At 37.1% G+C, this 17,825-nt stretch overlaps 1 protein-coding gene and 1 pseudogene across 50 annotated transcripts in view; one reads left to right on the forward strand and one right to left on the reverse strand.

Moving 5' to 3' along the window:
• LOC145528766 (phosphatidylinositol 3,4,5-trisphosphate 3-phosphatase TPTE2-like) overlaps positions 1-17,825 on the forward strand; it is a 67,786-nt gene that overhangs the window by 27,921 nt on the left and 22,040 nt on the right. For 31 of the 50 annotated variants that reach the window (XM_081547722.1, XM_081547673.1, XM_081547685.1 and 28 more), the window contains 7 exons: positions 514-579; positions 5,179-5,229; positions 7,490-7,651; positions 9,132-9,251; positions 10,827-10,926; positions 11,079-11,142; positions 11,908-11,972. In XM_081547722.1, coding sequence (XP_081403848.1) covers positions 7,521-7,651; positions 9,132-9,251; positions 10,827-10,926; positions 11,079-11,142; positions 11,908-11,972 — 480 coding nt within the window. In that variant the 5' untranslated portion in view covers positions 514-579; positions 5,179-5,229; positions 7,490-7,520. Of the gene's footprint in view, positions 1-513; positions 580-5,178; positions 5,254-7,471; positions 7,652-9,131; positions 9,252-10,826; positions 10,927-11,078; positions 11,143-11,907; positions 11,973-17,825 lie in introns of all 50 variants that reach the window. The other 19 variants (XM_081547705.1, XM_081547699.1, XM_081547709.1 and 16 more) reach the window with 5 other exon arrangements.
• LOC145530115 (serine/threonine-protein phosphatase 4 regulatory subunit 2 pseudogene) lies at positions 16,216-16,782 on the reverse strand (annotated as a pseudogene).

Genomic DNA, 17,825 nt, shown 5'->3' on the forward strand with positions numbered 1-17,825 from the left:
AGAATTTAACCAGTTTTTAAGTTCTAGAGCAAGTGTATCCAATTTCAGCCAAAAAGGTTAAATCATTTGGTGCTAGGTTCATTTTTAACCTTTTATATTGACCTGAATAAATTGACATCAAAGGTCTTTGACTACTTTGATATAGCTTCTCTTACAATGACAGTGCCATCCAAGACTGTTCAGATCATTTACTTGAGTCAATGCTACCTAGAGAGTATTAATCTCTGTCTATATAGAAAAAGTGAGAAAGGCAGAGATTTATACAGACTTTTAGTGACAGAGGGAGAAATATAGAGTTGCAAAATTCAGTCTTGGAAGGATTCATAGGAATACAGAATTTTCTAGACAATAATTCTACATTTCTTTCTGTAAGATTGGGTCTTCCAGCGAGCTGAGTCATGTTGACTACCCTTTAGATTTAAGTAATTCTTTTTGTTCAAGTAAATTTTTCATATCACTGTTTCATGCAGCAAGTCTCTAATGATGTACTTTTGCTTTTGTTGGTGGTTGAAGTGTACTAGAACAGCTATCCAAGATTAGTGATGTTGATGAAGACATTGACTTTCTCAATCCACAATAGTAAGTCCGTTTGAAGTTTGGAGGGAGGGAGCTGTTGATGGATTTCCTACCTTTTGGAAGATGGGGCTCAAGCTGAGGTGAAAAGGAAAACTGTGTAAGGATAGCAAAATGTTTGGGAGGGAGGGTATAGCGTATTTGAATTTGCATATAAGTACCATGCTTGAAAAAATATTTCTACATATTCATAAGTGGAATATTCTAGTTTTAAAATGTGAACATATTCTTAGTAGATACGAATTGTCCTACAAAATTTCTTAATCAAAGATTGCAGAATGCTACTTACTCTTCAGTTGTGTTCCTTTCTCATTTTTGCTGGGTATATTCTAATTCCTAGTTTTATTGATTTTGTCTATGAGTAAATGGGACTGACAGCAAAAGCAAATGTTTTGCTGATTAAAGACCTCTTAATGTCCACTGGGATTTTATTAATTTTGACTTGTTTCTGAGTAATCTCATGAGAGTACTTCCTTGCACTCATCTGAAGGCATTTTTTCATCTGTACTCAACTGCACGGACACATTTTAAAAATCTCATGTGTCTGACTCGACATTTCCCCCAAGATACTATGTATAAAATAAGCAACAAGGATATATTGTATAGCACAAGGAAATATAGCCATTATTTCATAGTGACTTTAAATAGAATACAATCTATAAAATTATTAATCACTGTGCTATATACCTGAAAGTAATATAATGTTATAAATCAATTATACTTCAATTAAAAAATCCTATATGTCTGGACTTCAGAATTATTCACTGAGATTTTTCTTCTTCTCTCTTGGCCAGTTATTTAACCACTCACCAACTTGAATTTATGGTGGGAAGTGAGTAGTGCTAAAGATGAAATTAACTGGTTACTGGTGCAATCTGTTGGTGTCTAGACAAAGATAAAATGAAAAAGGGGTGACTCATGAATACAAATAGTTCTTCAACTTACCCATGAATTTCCTTTTTCTGTGTCTTTTCATCACGGGCCATCAATGAAGAGTTCACTCAGCTACTTAATTAAATGATGTGTCTGCATATTAACTATATTTTCTGCAATGAGGCTGCCTAGGACTGGGGCAAAATTTGAGAAGATTGAGCAAGACAAGCATTTCCTTCTTACAAACAGAAAGTGTTAGTTTGGTTTTTAAATGACAAGTGCTTCTTTATAGATTTATGTGGCATTTGCAATAGTCTCTGTGTGAGAGACACTGGTGTTTCAGACTAGGGGGATGATACTGGATTTTGGAGTAAGACTTGGAATTGGTGCTTGGCTGTGATATCTAAGTGGACTTCCCTGGTGGCTCAGTTGGTAAAGAATCTGTCTGTGATGCAGGAGACCCAGGTTTTATATCTGGGTTGGGAAGATCTCCTGGAGAAGGGACAGGCAACCCACTCCAGTACTTGCTTGGAGAATCCCATGGACAGAGGAACCTGGTGGGCTACAGTCCATGGGGTTGCAAAGAGTCAGACATGACTGAGCAACTAACACACACACACACTTTGGCATTTCATATACACTTGACACTTGGTGAAATATTAAGCCATTTTAAATTTTAGATCATTTATCTGTAAACTGGTAATAATGCTATCTACAATACCTACTGGGTGTTATACAATAAAACTAAAAGTAGAAAAAAATGTAAGTGCTTTTAAAACTCTGAAGCACCATAAATAAATTTTATACTAAAAACTAAAATAAAGCAACAAAGGTCAATTTTTAGGAAAATCAGAAAATATAGACAAGCAGTAAATCCTCCCATAAATAGGCATTCTTATTTTTTAATAGATGCTCTTCAAGATTCTTTAGGCTTACAAATTATTTATTTATGGATATATGTTGTTTAAAAATAACTTTGTTACTTAGTGATATATCATGAGTGTATTTCCATGCATTTGCATTTACACCATTATCTATTTATTGATTTCTAAGCTTGCAACCTTCCTTTTGACAGCTGTATAATAATTCATGGTAAACGTTTAAATTGTCGTTTATTTAAATTGTCAGATATTTCTGGACATTTAAGCTGTTTAGGACATGTACTATTACAAAAATTGAAGACTAATTTTGCGACCAAATCTCTGTATATTTTATTTCTTTAAAATAAAAATTCTCCTCAGTGGAAATTCTGTGTGAAGGGAAATGTTTGCGAGGCTGTCGGTCTCACTGTGCCTTCCCACACGAGGACGCAGGGAGCTTTCCCTCCCCCCCAACCAGCTCAGTGTCTCCTCAGTGTCAGTGAAGGTTTGTTCTAAGGCTCGTTTGACATTGTTTTTGTTTATACTTATTTTCATAGGATTTTTATTTCATTGTCTTCAATCTACCTTTGCCCATTTAAAATTGGGGTGTTTAAAAAAAATAAAATAAAAAATAAATAAAATAAAATTGGGGTGTTTATCACTGCTGTTGGATAGAAAAGTTAAATATATCACTTTTATATCACAAAAAGGGCAAGTAGCTTTCCCCATTTTGCCTAGATTTTCACTACATAGAAGTTTATAATCCCCACACAGTCAAATATATCTGTACCTTTATTATTTATGCTTTAAGTATCAGAAAGTCTTTCTCTACCTTAGATTCTAATATATTCTCCAAAATTTCATCTGTTTTGAATTTATTTTCTACATTTAAGTAAAATATCTGCTCAGAATTTCTTTTTTATTAAGGTATAAAATGTAGGAATCTGCTTTTCTCCCAGGTGAGTACTTCATTATCTCAGCATCAAAACTGTACCTTCCTCCATAGTCCTTGCCCTAATTTAATGATCCTTATTGCACTTATCACCTTATAAAAATAAAAGTAGAATAATATGTAAGTGCTTTTAAAACTCTAAAGCACCATAAATACATTTTACACTAAAACCCAAAAATCAAACAGCAAAAGTTAATTATTAGGAAAATCAGAAAATATAGACAAGCAATAAATAGGCATTCTTAATTTTTAATAGATGCCCTTCAAGGTTCTTCAGACTTACAAATTTTTTGTTTATGGATATGGTATCATGCTTACATTGTTGTAGAAATGATCTTATTACTTAGTGACATAGCATGAATATATTTATTGTATTATGGTCTGCGTGAGACAGAATGCAAACATCCTGATGGAAGAAAATCTTGTCCATTTTAACTGCTGTATTTCCAGTGCTTCCTACAGTGCCATGGCACACAGTAGGCACTCACTGAGTTTGGTTGAATGAATGAACCCATTATTGAAAAAATGTGTATCTTGTTCAATGACTTTCAAATCCATTTCTATTACATTCTTTACATTGAGTCTTTCCAGAATCTGTTTTATTTGCCTTTTCCAGCCTTTTGAGTTCAGCACACTTCACACATTATGATATAATTTACAGTGAACCAAAACATTTTTGGAAAACCTAAGTTCCATCTTTTCCTCCTCCCCTTTTCTGATTTTGTTGTCTCAGATGACATCGACCTTTGCTCCCCAAGCCTGGGTAGGGGAGATTAGTGCTGAGGGAGAAGGGAGAAATTAGAGGGAGTGGGGAGATCTTACCACTCAGCTTAGCCTCAGAGCATCCCTCTGTGGCCCATTTTGCCAGTGCCCCAGTTCTGTTCAGCCTCCGATCTCTCCCTTCTCTGGTCTTGGGCACAGACTGAGCACTGCTTTGGGATCAAATCCCACCGGAAGTGGAATTGGGCTCTCATGTGGGAGGCTTTAGCAGGGCAAGAAATTGTTCCCCGGTGGCTACCTTGTCTGCTGCCATGTGGTAAAATGAAGCCTAACTGCTGGTGCTATAGAACTGTCTCCCTCTCCTACTAACAGAAGGAGAGGGTGTTTCTCCTTTGAAGTGAATCTTATTAAAATTCCTTACCCTCAAGGTGCACTTGCCACCCCCAGTGTGAGTCTCATTAATGTTTAGCTGTCATATTCATGGGGTGGCTTGTTTCAAGAAATAAATATTACAAGAGGAGAGCGTCCTTGAAGTCCCTTATTCTATTGCTATAGAACAGGTCTGGCCATGGTTTGCTGACTTGCGCAGGATCCCACAGCTCACTCATGGGAGACTGAGCTTATACCATTCCCTTCTGTTTCCACACTATGTTGCTTTAGTTGATGACCCCAAGCTTAATCTTACTCTAAAGTTGGAGTTAGGGCTTTACAGTCAAGAGAAGTGTTGCTAAACATTCAAAATTTAGTGTTTTATTCACATATATTCTATATAGGAAAGTAAAAGAAAAAACCAGGAAACATTTTTGTGTGCTTGTGCTCACTTATTAAGTCGTGTCTGATTCTTTGCAACCCCATGGACTGAGCCCCACCAGACTCCTCTGTCCGTGGGATTTCCCAGGCAAGAATACTGGAGTGAGTTGCCATTTCCTCCTCCAGAGGATCTTCCCAACCCAGGGATTGAACCCGAGTCTCCTGCACTGGCAGGCAGGTTCTCTGCCACTGAGCCACCAGGGAAGGCCATAGTTACTAACAAGCATTTTGTTGGGCAATTTCTGGGTACTTTAATATTTGTTAATATAAAGGCCTTTGTTGGTTAAATTCATACTACATGTTAGGAGAAATCTGATACACTTGAAAAATAATTTCCTGAAAAATAATTTCAAAAAAGCTCTGAAATCTTATTTTTACTTCCATTTGTAGCAGCAAGATAAAGACAATTGTGTACTTAATTATATCATCCTTCACTTTCAGGTATGTGAGACTCTAGAGATGGAGGTAATTAAGGATGTATTACATTTAATATCAATATTTTTTATGGTGAAAGATCTGGGAGGGGGAAAGGCACTTCCACTGTGAACATGTTGCTAAATAACCTTTGTGCTCCATTTAATGCAATCTAATTTATCTTGGAATTTTAATTGAAGCTGGATATTAAGAATTGTGAAGAAATGGCATTTACCCAAGTCTAATAGTAATGCATTAACATGTCTTTTTCTACCTGTAAAAGTAAAAATAATGAAACATGCATTTCAAAATTCTGTAGTTATAAGGAAAGTGTTTTAGTAAATATTCATCTAGATTAATTAATTCTGGATTCATTTTACTTAGATGGTTCATTTCTACGTGATAGTAAGATTTCATACTGTGTTACAGATTCACACAATATACTTACTTCCTTTTAAATTAATAATATTTTAATTTGCATTACAATTGTGAAAAAGTGCTTTGAAGATTATCTTCACAGAGTATACAAATAGTATAATCAACTTATGGACAATGTGTTTAGCATATATAAGAGAAAGGCTTAGGAGGTACTTTCGAATTCAATCATGTATGTATTTATGGGATTGAATTCCTTCTTACATGCCCAGAACCATCCATTAACATGTAATCACCAGGCTCCTCTATGTAATTCTCCAAGAATACTGGAGTGGGTAGCCATTCCCTTCTCCATGGGGTCTTCCCAACTCAGGGACTGAACTTGAGTCTCCTGTATTGCAGGCAGATTTCTTTATCACTGAGCCACCAAGGAAGCCCATATTTGTTGGTAATCTCACTGATGTTAAGTCTTACTGGTCAAAGTTTTTTTTTTTTAAGGGCTTATGTTAGTCATGCTTTCACTTGACTTTTTATTACTAAATTCTATAAAAACATAAAGATTAATGAGGTTCAATTTATTATGAGAAATTGGTAGGAGACTTCTGAAAGTCTCAAATTTGCAGAGTTTACAAGTGGAGACATGTAATTTTAATGTAGTTTGCCTGTTTTGTCTTGGAGTGTCAGTCTGATGTGTCTACTATAAAAGGGTACAATACCATGAAGCGGTTTAGTGGGATATTTATTTCCCTAATGACTGCTTCTATTGAGTGAAAACAGAGTCATTTATTTATTTTTTGAAAATAGAAATAATTTTTTTTTTTTAACTTTTTATTTTGTGGGAGAGTATAGCTGATTAGGGCTTCCAAGGTGGCACAGGTGGTAAAGAACACACCTACCAAGGCAGGAGATGTAAGAGACGAAGTTTCCATCCCTGGGTCAGAAAGATCCCCCTGGAGGAGGGCATGGTAACCCACTCCAGTATTCTTGCCTGGAGAATCCCATGGACAGAGGAGCCTGGCAGGCTACAATCTGCAGCAGCAGAGTTGGACACGACTGAAGTGACTTAGCATACACACATAGCCAATTAACAATGTTGCATTTTGTATTGGGGTATAACCAATTAACAATGTTGTGGTAGTTTCAGGTGAACAATGAAGGGACTCAGTCATACATATACATGTATCCGTTTTCCCCTAAACTTCCCTCCCATCCAAGCTGCCACATAACATTGAGCAGAATTCCCTGTGCTATACAGTAGGTCCTTGTTGGTTATGCATTTTAAACATAGCAGTGTGTATGTATCCATCCCAAACTCTCTAACTCTCCCTTTCCCCTACCCTACCCCCTCAGTTCAGTTCAGTTCAGTCACTCAGTCATGTCCGACTCTTTGCGACCCCATGGACTGCAGCACGCCAGACTTCCCTGTCCATCACCAACTCCTGGAACTTGCACAAACTCATGTTCATCCAGTCAGTAATGCCATCCAACCATCTCATCCTCTGTTGTCCCCTTCTCCTCCTGCCTTCAATCTTTCCCAGCATCAAGGTCTTTTCCAGTGAATTGGTTCTTTGCATCAGATGGCCAAAGTATTAGAATTTCAGCTTCAGCATCAGTCCTTCCAATGAATATTCAGGACTGATTTCATTTAGGATGGACTAGTTGGATCTCCTTGCAGTCCAAGGGACTGTCAAGAGTCTTCTCCAACACCACAGTTCAAAAGCCTCAAAAGCATCCTTCCCCCTAGGCAATCATAAATTCGTTCAGAGTAATTTGAGACTCTAAAGCAGAGCATTTCTCCCTACTACCGAACAGTTTAATTCAAAATAATGACATTTTGATATATCATTGGGCTGAAATGAGTCTGTCACAGTAAAAACACTTTATCCTTATTCAGTCTATTTGTTTGTTATAGAATATTTGCAATCCTGCTGATCTTTGTGGACATGACTCTCATCATCAAAGACGTAATTTTCCCTAGTGGCACAATGTATATTTCTTTGGAATCTCGTTCAATTTCATTTGCTATTGCTTTATTTTTTTTCATGGATGTTTCTCTTCGAGTGTTTATAGAAGGGTAAGTTTTATTAGTTATTTTAAAAACACATAGAACTATTTTGTACTATAAGAGGCATCCCCAAGTAATTAGCAGGTCAGTGCAACCGAATATGCCCCTCTTTGTAAAAATAAATCTCTTTGAAGGCATGGAGAAACAAGAGAAACAATAGTCCAAATCCCAATTTCTACTAGATTTTGCTTTAATATTATGGTTGCAACTGGCACTCTAGTCTCTAAACCATGTATTCTAGTTGGTTCCTTTAACAGATAAAGCTAAAGGGTTTGAAGAATGGGGCCAAGCAGCTAGTATGTCTACATGCACATTATTAAGAGGAATATATATATGAAGCATAAATATTGGTACTTTCATGAATAGTCGAGTATAAATAAAAGCTGTCATTGTTCAGTCGCGTCCAACTCTTTGGGACTCCATGGACTTCAGTACACCAGGCTTCCCTGTCCTTCACTCTCCCGGAATTTGCTCAGATTCATGGCTGTTGAGTCAGTGATGCTATCTAACTCTCTCATTCTCTCCTTTTAGCCTTCAGTCTTTCCCAGCATCAGCTGACAGTGTATTAAATACTAGGTAATAGATCACGAATAAGTCCCTACCTCAGCTGAAATAGAAACTTCTGGTAAGGTCCCCGAAGAGCTGAGGGACGCACATCCCAGCGGGGGTGCTCAGGAGACAGGCAGCAGCTGGCTTTCTTGGCCGCTGGCTTCCTGAGAAGGTGGGAAAGCAGCCTCGGAGCTGCCCTGCTGTGAAGTCAGGGACTCAGTTCCCCAGCCTCACTTCACCAAAACATTCGGAATACACTTGTCTCCTCTCCAGCTGAACCCTCTGCCCTCAAATCTCTGGGCTTAGGACAGTTGCCCACTCCCAGGTTACCTCCAGCCTAAAAGAGGCCACCCCAGCATTGCAAGAGGCTTTCTCTGGATCCTCATTGCCCACGGCTGAAGGAGCCAGTGTTGTGGAGGTGGTGCAGACACTAGGAAGTTCCCCTCTGCACGGAGGAGGCCACACCAGCCCACTGGATCCCACTGTGGGTACGAAGCCAGGGATGAGTTTGCTGGCCAAAGCAGTGGACATGTCTCCCTCTCACAGGCTCCGCTTGTGCCCTCCTCACAGTCCGTTTTTCTAGGGCTGTGACATGTTCAGCTTTCACTGCCTGATAGCTCAACCCACCATCTCATTTTTCTCTCTCACCTGTTGTGCAGATAGTGCTTGCCGCTTCTTCAGTGGTTTGGTTATATCTTGTTCACTGGTTTGGCTATACCTCTTACTGTACTTATGTTGCAGTATGGATGCTTTTGTCATATGTAAATCTAAAATAATGAGTATGAATGTTTTTTCTCTTAGTCTGGTAAATGTACTTTCAATCATTCATTAAAGCAGAATTAAGGGGGGGGGATGAGTCAAATAAATTTATCCTCTTAAAATATCCTGATTTCTTTGGAGAAGCATCAGCTTGCATTTTTTGTTTGTTTTTTTATTATAGGATACGACCGTATTTTTCTGATACATTTAACTCCTTAGATGCTGCCATTATTATTGTGACTCTAGTGGTTGATATCGCTTATCTTTTTTATGACTTTACATTTGCTAAAATTTTCCCCAGGTAAGGAACATATGCTTTGTCTCTCAAGGTTTTTCTTTTTAAAAAACCAGTATTGGTGACTTTCATTTTGTGTAATCTTTTTTAAACTCTAAATGTGCTGATTCTGTTCTAAATATGCTGGAAAGTGAAATGTTTAGATAAATTTCCACATACTCATAAACAAAAGGATGGTGGTGTTTAGCGACCAGCAAAGGGTGATACCTTCCACTGAATGAAGAAGGTGGTACCTCCAAAAAAAGAAACTGAGGACTTGCCTCTTGTCCTAACTTGAACTTCCCACTAAGTTTCCACTTGTGTGTCAACCACAGATTTCTCACATGTAAATTCCTGGGTTTTTCCTATAACCCAGAGAGGACTGGTTTGAGTTGATGCAAAATTTGAGTGACTTCTATGATGATTCTCTAAAAAGGAACAAAAACCAGGTGACTTGGGTAGCAGCACAGAGTAGAGTTTTTGCAGTATAGTTGACATGCTGTAAGCTGAGGCGAAGTTAGAACTGTTAGGGATCAAACAAAAATGTGTGAGAGGTCAATGGCTTTTTTTCTTTTTCCTCCTCTTCTTTCTACTGTGGCAGAAAAAGAATAAAAGTGTTCTGGGATGTGGCTGTTGGGTGACTCACTAGGCTTATTCCTGAGTCAAAGAGCATACTGCTTTTTTTGCAGTCTGGCATCTAAGGACTTTCATTCAGGTCCCAACAAAATTTAATATGATAAGCTTTTGGAGATTTTTTAAAATAGCCAAAGCCAGTGTAGTCCTTAGACAGGCAATGTCAGGATCAGTGAAGAGCTTATCAGAAATACAAGAACAACACCACCTCAGGGCCCTCTCTGGGCCTACTGAATCAGCGTGCTTGCTCAAGTTAGAGAAGCACTAGCCCAGACCATCACTCCTCTGCCATCGCGTTTCCTCCTGATGGTAGGAGACACACTTGGAAAGGAATTCCATCTGCTGCCTGTGGGATGTATGTTCACAGCTCTAGTGAGCCCCTGTTACTCATGGGAGTGACAGAGAGGAACAGGAATTCTCTTTCGATGGGAAAAAGATGGAAAAATGCTTGTCTTAGATCCAATGAAGTTAAATCTACACATTCTGAGAGTCTATCATGTGACTTTTTCTTTAAACCAGAGTTTCCTCAACCCAGCACTATTGATATTTTGATTTTTGAATTAAAAAAGTTTTTTTTTAAGTTTTTGACCGTGTAGGTTAGTTCTCTAACCAGGAGTTGAACCCAAGCTCCCCTGCAGTGAAAGCAGAGAGTCTTAACCATTGAACTGCCAGGGAAGTCCCAGTATTGGGAGCTGTCCTGTGCATTGGAACTGACCAGCATCCTTGGCCTCTACCCACTAGATGCAAGTAGCAACACCACCACACCACCCCGCCCGCAGCTGTTGTGACAACTAGAAATGTCTCTGAACATTGCCGAATATGCCTTGGGTGGGCAGGAGGGAAGCTGGGGTGGGGTGGAGGGTGTACGCAAAATTGCCCTTAGTTAAGAGCTGCTGCTCTAGACTTAGTCTATACTGACAAAATCCTCTGTTTCTAAAGCAAAACTGAATCTTTTAAATTTATTGTTAGGTTGAGAATTATTTTACAACCTATAAGACTTGTCATTCTGATAAGAGTTTTTCATCTGGCTCATCAAAAAAGACATCTCGAAATGCTGACCAGAAGGATGGTAAGTGGGCGAAATATGCTTACTTTTCAGAAAAAAATGTTTGTATTTTGGGGAATACTGTCTAGGGTTGTAGATATCTATATATTGTTCTTTGTTTCTTTTTTTAATGTTGGTTTATGTATTACAAGTGAATGACTGTTATAAACTCTCAGATTTCAGGAAACAAACGGCGGTACAAGAAGGATGGATTTGACTTAGACCTCACTTATGTTACTGGTTTGTGAAGTTTATCTGTTGATTGCCTATATTAACACCATATTTTTCATGTGTATGAGTAATTATATGTTTAGTTTTTGCCCTAAGCCATGTTCTTGCAAAGCATTCTTTGTCCATGAAGACTTATGCCACTATGGTAATGACATATTTGGGAGTGTAACCCTGACAATGGAAAAATCTTAATTTTCATCTCAAATCAGTGCTACTTGGTTATAGTATAGGAAGTTGCATGGGTTTTCAGCTGAAGTCATTTGTTTGGTTTAGAATTTACTAAGTTTTAGTAGTTATCCTTGGTCTCAACGGTTTCAGAGAAACCTCTTCTCTTGCTGGAACCCTGGTGATGAGGTCATTGCTTTTAGGTCTCAGGTTTCTGAATCAAGGGAACACTGGAAAACATCCCAGGAGTTCCTAACGTTGCTGGAGCCCAGATCTCTCATTTTCCTTTGGTGTTTAAGAAACCAATTCCGACCACAGGGGGTGCTCCAGACTAAAGTTATTGCTTAATTCTTGAACCATTTGAACAGACAAATCTGTTGCTTAAGTCTTGAACCATTTGAGTCTTGGGAACATTAAGTGTAATGATCAAAATAGTGAATACTTTGATATGTTACGCTGATTATCCTGAGGGTTAGTTAGCTTTTTCTCTGGTCATTCTCAATCCTGAAAATTCTTTTCTATGGAAAAGGAGTCTGATTGTATGTAAATTGAGTTCTCATGTTGTTTCACATCTGTAACATTTGTAATAGTGGCTGTTTTGACTTTCAGAGCGTATTATTGCCATGTCATTCCCATCTTCTGGAAAGCAGTCTTTCTACAGGAATCCCATTAAGGTAAAGGTTTTTATCTAACAGAAGCTCACATTTCTCAGCAAACATAGACTCTGGAGTCATAAGATAACCTTGGCCCAGAGACAGCAGTACTCTCCTAAAAATGTACTCTTTCAGATAAAAAAAAAATTATCATGGGTTGTTATCTGTTAGCTTTTGCTGTGTTATGAATTGCCCCAAAACTTCAGTGACTTCCAACAGCAAACATTGACTTAGCTCATGATAATATGGTTTGTAAATTTGAGTTGGGCTTAACTGGCTGGCTCTGCCAATCAGGAATTGGCTTCACTAATCTTGGCAGAGCTAACTTATGCATCTGTGGGCAGCACCTAGGCATCTGAGGATTGGCTAGTCTAAGATGGAATGCCTGGAAGATCCATGTGATTCTCATTCTCCAACAGGCTAGCTCAGGCTTGTTTGCATAAAACAGTGGCAAGGACCTTGTTATTATCCAGCCAAAGAATGCTGAACCTCCAAAGGCCCAGGCACCAAACTAGTGTAATGTGGCTTCTACCTCATTCTATTAGACAAGCCAACTACAAACCCAGTTCAGATTCAGACAGACAACAGATACCATCTCTGTTGTATCTGTGGGGAATTGTGACCATTTTTCATGGTCTGTCATAGGGGAAAAGATGGAGAATTCTTTAGCTAAAAATGTCTGTTCTTAGGTTGAGATCCTAAATTACAGTGAATACGTACTGCTTCAGGTTCTATAGGTTGAATAAATTAAGTTCAAACATCAAATGATGTTTACTATGAAATTCTAGTTAAAATTAATTGTTTAAGAAGTTTTCATATGTGTGTGGATGTGTATGCGTGCATGCTCAGTTGCTTCAGTCATGTCCAACTCTTTGCAACCCCATGGAGTATAGCCCGTTGGGCTCCTCTGTCCTTGGGATTTTCCAGACAAGAATACTAGAGTGGGTTGCCATGCCCTCCTCCAGGGGATCTTCTCGACCCAGGGACTAAACCTGCGTCTCCTGTATTGCAGGCAAATTCTTTACCCTCTGAGCCACCTGGGAAGCCCTGTGGATGTGTATACATTAGTGTATATCCATTTGTTATATCTCAATAAAATGTAATTATGTATATGTGTGTATGTCTATATATCAGTGTACCTATATGCACATGGGTATGTTATTATACTTTGAGGCAAACAAATATTGTAAATTGCACTAACCTTAAATGTGTACCTTGATTAAAATTATATATAGGTATATATGCATGTAACCAACACCCCTATCAAAATGTGGAACACTTCTTGCCCTTTTTCAGTCAATACCCTGACATACTGGAGGTAATTACTGTTCTCACTTCTGTCACAACAGATTAGTTCTACTTTTTCTTAAATTTCACATAAATGGAATCATATGCTGTAGCTTTTTATGCTTACAATAAATTCTGTGAGATTTGTCCAGTATTATTGTGTATACAGTAATAGTTGTACATAAAATTATATAAAGTACAGTTCTTTCTAAATAGCATAACATTAATATTTATTGCTTCTGGAATATTGATTGGAAGCCCAAGCATTCAGTTTACTTACAGAAATTATACAATTATAAATTGCTTCACAAAAGCAGCCAACACATCACATTCTAAAAATTCAGAAAATTAAAAATTCTAAATACCAAGAGGTGCATCTGAAGAAACAGATATAAATTTGGTGGCCAGTAATTTTAATGCAGAAGTTGTACACATCTCATGGCTTTAAATCTGTGAATATGATATTCAGTCATTTAGCTCGAGTCCATCATTAAAGTAATTTATTAATTTTTCCTGTATACTTGTGTTTCATACATCAATATTTGCATACTCTGGAATATGTTAGAAAGAAATGTATAATATTCACAAATGTGCAGAAAAGCAAGCAAAAACAGTAAACCTGCCCGGTTCGTCTGAGACAATCTCGTGTCAGCTCCATAAGCATATTCCTTCTACAAAACAGTAAGCTAATGTTTGAACACTATTTCTAAGGTAAAGCACGTTTTCTTACAAATAATGAAGTCTTTTTTTCACCACGAAAGTGTGCAAAAAGAATTTTAGTTTGAATAGATCTCTCAGAATGTGTTTAACTTCATAATTTCAACAGGCTTAAGGTTTCCAAGCATTAACAAGGATCAGATTTTAAATTACTTAGAGGAGAAAGACTCTGTCTTGAAAAGTGTGACTCCTTTGTTACCAACTAGAAAAAGTATCCAATTCATATCTTATCAGTTCAGTTCAGTCACTCAGCCATGTCTGACTCTTTGCGACCCCATGGACGGCAGCACACCAGGCCTCCCTGTCCATCACCAGCTCCTGGAGCTTGTTCAAACTCATGTGCATCGAGTTGGTGATGCCATCCAACCATCTAGTTCTCTGTCATTCCCTTCTCCTCCTGCCTTCAATCTTTGCCAGCATCAGGGTCTTTTCCAATGAGTTAGCTCTTTGCATCAGGAGGCCAAAGTATTGGAGTTTCAGCTTCAGCATGGTATCTTATAGAAACAGAAAATACAGCATTTCCCCCTCAGAATAATGTGTGTAAATTATATATAATATATATTATATATACTGTATATCATAAATTAGATAATATGCAGTTGTATATTTAATTATGTATTGATATATTAAAATAATATTTCTCTTAAAATAGTATCTATTTAAACGAAATATACATTACAGTATATATTCAGTTCAGTTCAGTAGCTCAGTCGTGTCTGACTCTTTCCAACCCCATGGACTGCAGCATGCCAGGCCTCCCTGTTCATCACCAACTCCCAGAATTTACTCAAACTCATGTCCATTGAGTCGGTGAAGACATCCAAGCATCTCATCCCCCGTTGTCCCCTTCTCCTCCTGCCTTCAATCTTTCTCAGAATCAGGGTCCTTTCCAATGAGTGAGTTCTTTGCATCAGGTGGCCAAAGTATTGGAGTTTCAGCTTCAGCATCAGTCCTTCCAGTGAACACTCAGGACTGATCTCCTTTGGGATGGACTGGTTGGATCTCCTAAATATATGTTAATATGACATATAAAATTAATATATTAAATATATATCATATAGTATATAATTATATATCATATATAAATACATATCAATTTTATTGTAACAATATTCCATTTATAAATATTTACTACATATATAGTATACATTTCAACTCTTATAGAAACAGAAAAATATAACAGTTCCTCCTTTATATGTATATTTACATATAATTTATTATGTATACTATATAATATAAAATTATAAAACATAATAGCTTTTATATTATGTGATAATTATGCCAATTATATAATATACAAATATACATATTCTGAATATGTTAATATATGTAATACTATCAGTATATACAAATTTATAATTTATATATTATATAATATGAAATTATATAATAATTCTACATATTATTTCTTTGTAATGTTCTGTTATATATAATATATATCATATTTATTTTATATAATATGCATGATCTTACATATATTCTATATATAACATATAATATGTTGCACATAAATATGGGCTTCCCTGGTGGCTCAAATGGTAAAGAATCTGCCTGCAATGCAGGAGACCTGGGTTTGATACCTGGGTTAGGAAGATTCCCTGGAGAAGGGCATGACAATCCATTCCAGTATTCTTGCCTGGAGAATTCCATGGACAGAGGAGTCTGGCAAGCTGTAGTCCACGGGGTCCCAAAGAGTTGGACATGACTGAACAGCTGACACTTATACTTTTTCACACATAAATATACATATATTATTCTAAGGGAGAAAATTTTTTATTTTTGTGTTTCGGTAATTGAACATATATGTAATTTATATTTATAAATAAACATTGTATATAACTACCATGAAGCACTTAACTCATATGGTAAATGTGACTATGGTAACTATGGTTAGCATATGATTACCATATGGTAACTATGACTGAAATATAAAAACTACCAGAGCTGTCAGAAGAAGACTGGAAGCTTTTTTGTGTATGTATTACCTGAACATAATACTCTCCAAAAGAATTAAGGATTTTAATTATTACTTTCCAGTTTAAACACTTTAATTCTAAACTTAAAAAAATCTAAACATGAGTCGCTGATTTAACCAGATCTCCAAAAAGTATTTAGTAAGCAGGACCTAGTAAAACTGATATTCATAGTTTTCTACATGAATAGCTCTTTCAGAATTTATCCCATGAAGTACTTTATGACCTCCTTTTCTTGTAAAACTAAAACTCCATTTGTTTACATAAAAATTTCAAAGAGTGTAAAACTAGAACTGAGTGTGAACTAACTGCAAGACTCTAAAGAGTCTTGTTCCATCAGTGACTTCTGTGACTTCACAATCATTTCTTATGGATGATTCTGAGAGAACCTCACCAGTTCTGCTGGTGTTGGATCCTCCTTGTTCTTCTATTTCATGACAGTTGGAATCCTACTTGCAGGGCCTCTATTTTCACTATCTGCAGAATCTAAGTCTTTCTCATCCTGAGACAGAGGAGATTCTTCTATTGATTATTTTCCACAGAAGTCTCTTCATTTATAGTTAAGGCATCATCAGGTTCTTTGTCTTGATTTTTTTTTTTCTGGAATCATTTCTGTTGATGTTGTTAAAGACTCTCTTCCTCTTCATCCTCTTTGTCTTTATTCTTAGATGAAGCTGGTTCTTCTGTTTCTTCTGCCATAACATGTCCCTAGAAGTTGCTTGGCCATCTCTGACATCATCGTCTTTGTCATGCTTGAGTTGTTTTTTAACCTCATGCCCCTCAGCTTCCAGACCATCTTTATTTGGAAGTTTATTTTCTATGCGGCTTACTGAGGAATCCTTTGATCCGGATGTCAGTCACTGTGATTTTTGTCTTCATCGTGCTATAAGTTGGTCAAGACTTGTGCTGACCTTGCTCTCGGGCAAACCCTTACTACTTCCTCCCTCCCTCTGTTCCACTCCTATTCTTTCTCCTTCTCTCTCTCTCTCTCATAAGTTTCAGGAGTACAACATTATAATTCAACATCTGTATACACTACAAAGTGATCCCTGCCACAAGTCTAGTTGCTATCTGTCGCCATAACAGTTGACCCTCGTTACTTATTTCAGGCACAGCCCAAACCCCTTTCCCTCTGGTAACCAGGAATCTGCTCTCTGTATCTATGCTTGGTTTCCTTCTCTTTTGTTTGTTCATTTAATTTTTTTTAGATTTCACATATGAATGAAATCATATGCTGTTTGTCTTTCTCTGCCTGACAATTTCCCTTAGCATAATGCTTGCAGGGTCCATCCATGTTGCTGCAAATGGTGGACTTCATTTATGATTGAGTAGTAGTGTGTGTGTGTGTGTGTGTACATGTGTGTATCACATGTCCATTGATGGACATTTTTGTTGTTTCCATATCTTGGCTATTGTTAATAATGCTGCAGTGAATGGTGCATGTATCTTTGGGAATTAGTGTTTTTTGTGTTCTTTGGGTATATACCCATAAATGGAATAACTGGGATCATATGATAGTTCTAGTCTTAATTTTGGGGGGAATCTCTATACTTTTTTCCATAGAAGTTGCTTCAATTTACAGTCCTACCAATAGTGTTGAAGGATTCCCTTTTCTCTACATCCTCTCTTAACATTTTTTATTTATTTTTGATAATAGCTATTCTAACGGGTGTTAGGTTATATCTTGATGCGCATTTCCCTATGGATTAGTGATGTTGAACATTTTTTTATGTGCCTGATGGTCATCTGTATATCTTCTTTGGAAAACTGTCTTTTCAGATCCTCCACCCGTATTTTTTTATTGTTTTCTTTGTTTATTTTTAAATTGAATAGTTCTTAAGTTTTGTATATTAACCCTTTACTGGATATATGAATTGCAGATATCTTCACCCATTCA

The sequence above is a fragment of the Giraffa tippelskirchi genome, chromosome 12, assembly GCF_054371585.1.
Source record: "Giraffa tippelskirchi isolate mGirTip1 chromosome 12, T2T-mGirTip1v1.2.pri, whole genome shotgun sequence".
Taxonomy (NCBI): Eukaryota; Metazoa; Chordata; class Mammalia; order Artiodactyla; family Giraffidae; genus Giraffa; species Giraffa tippelskirchi.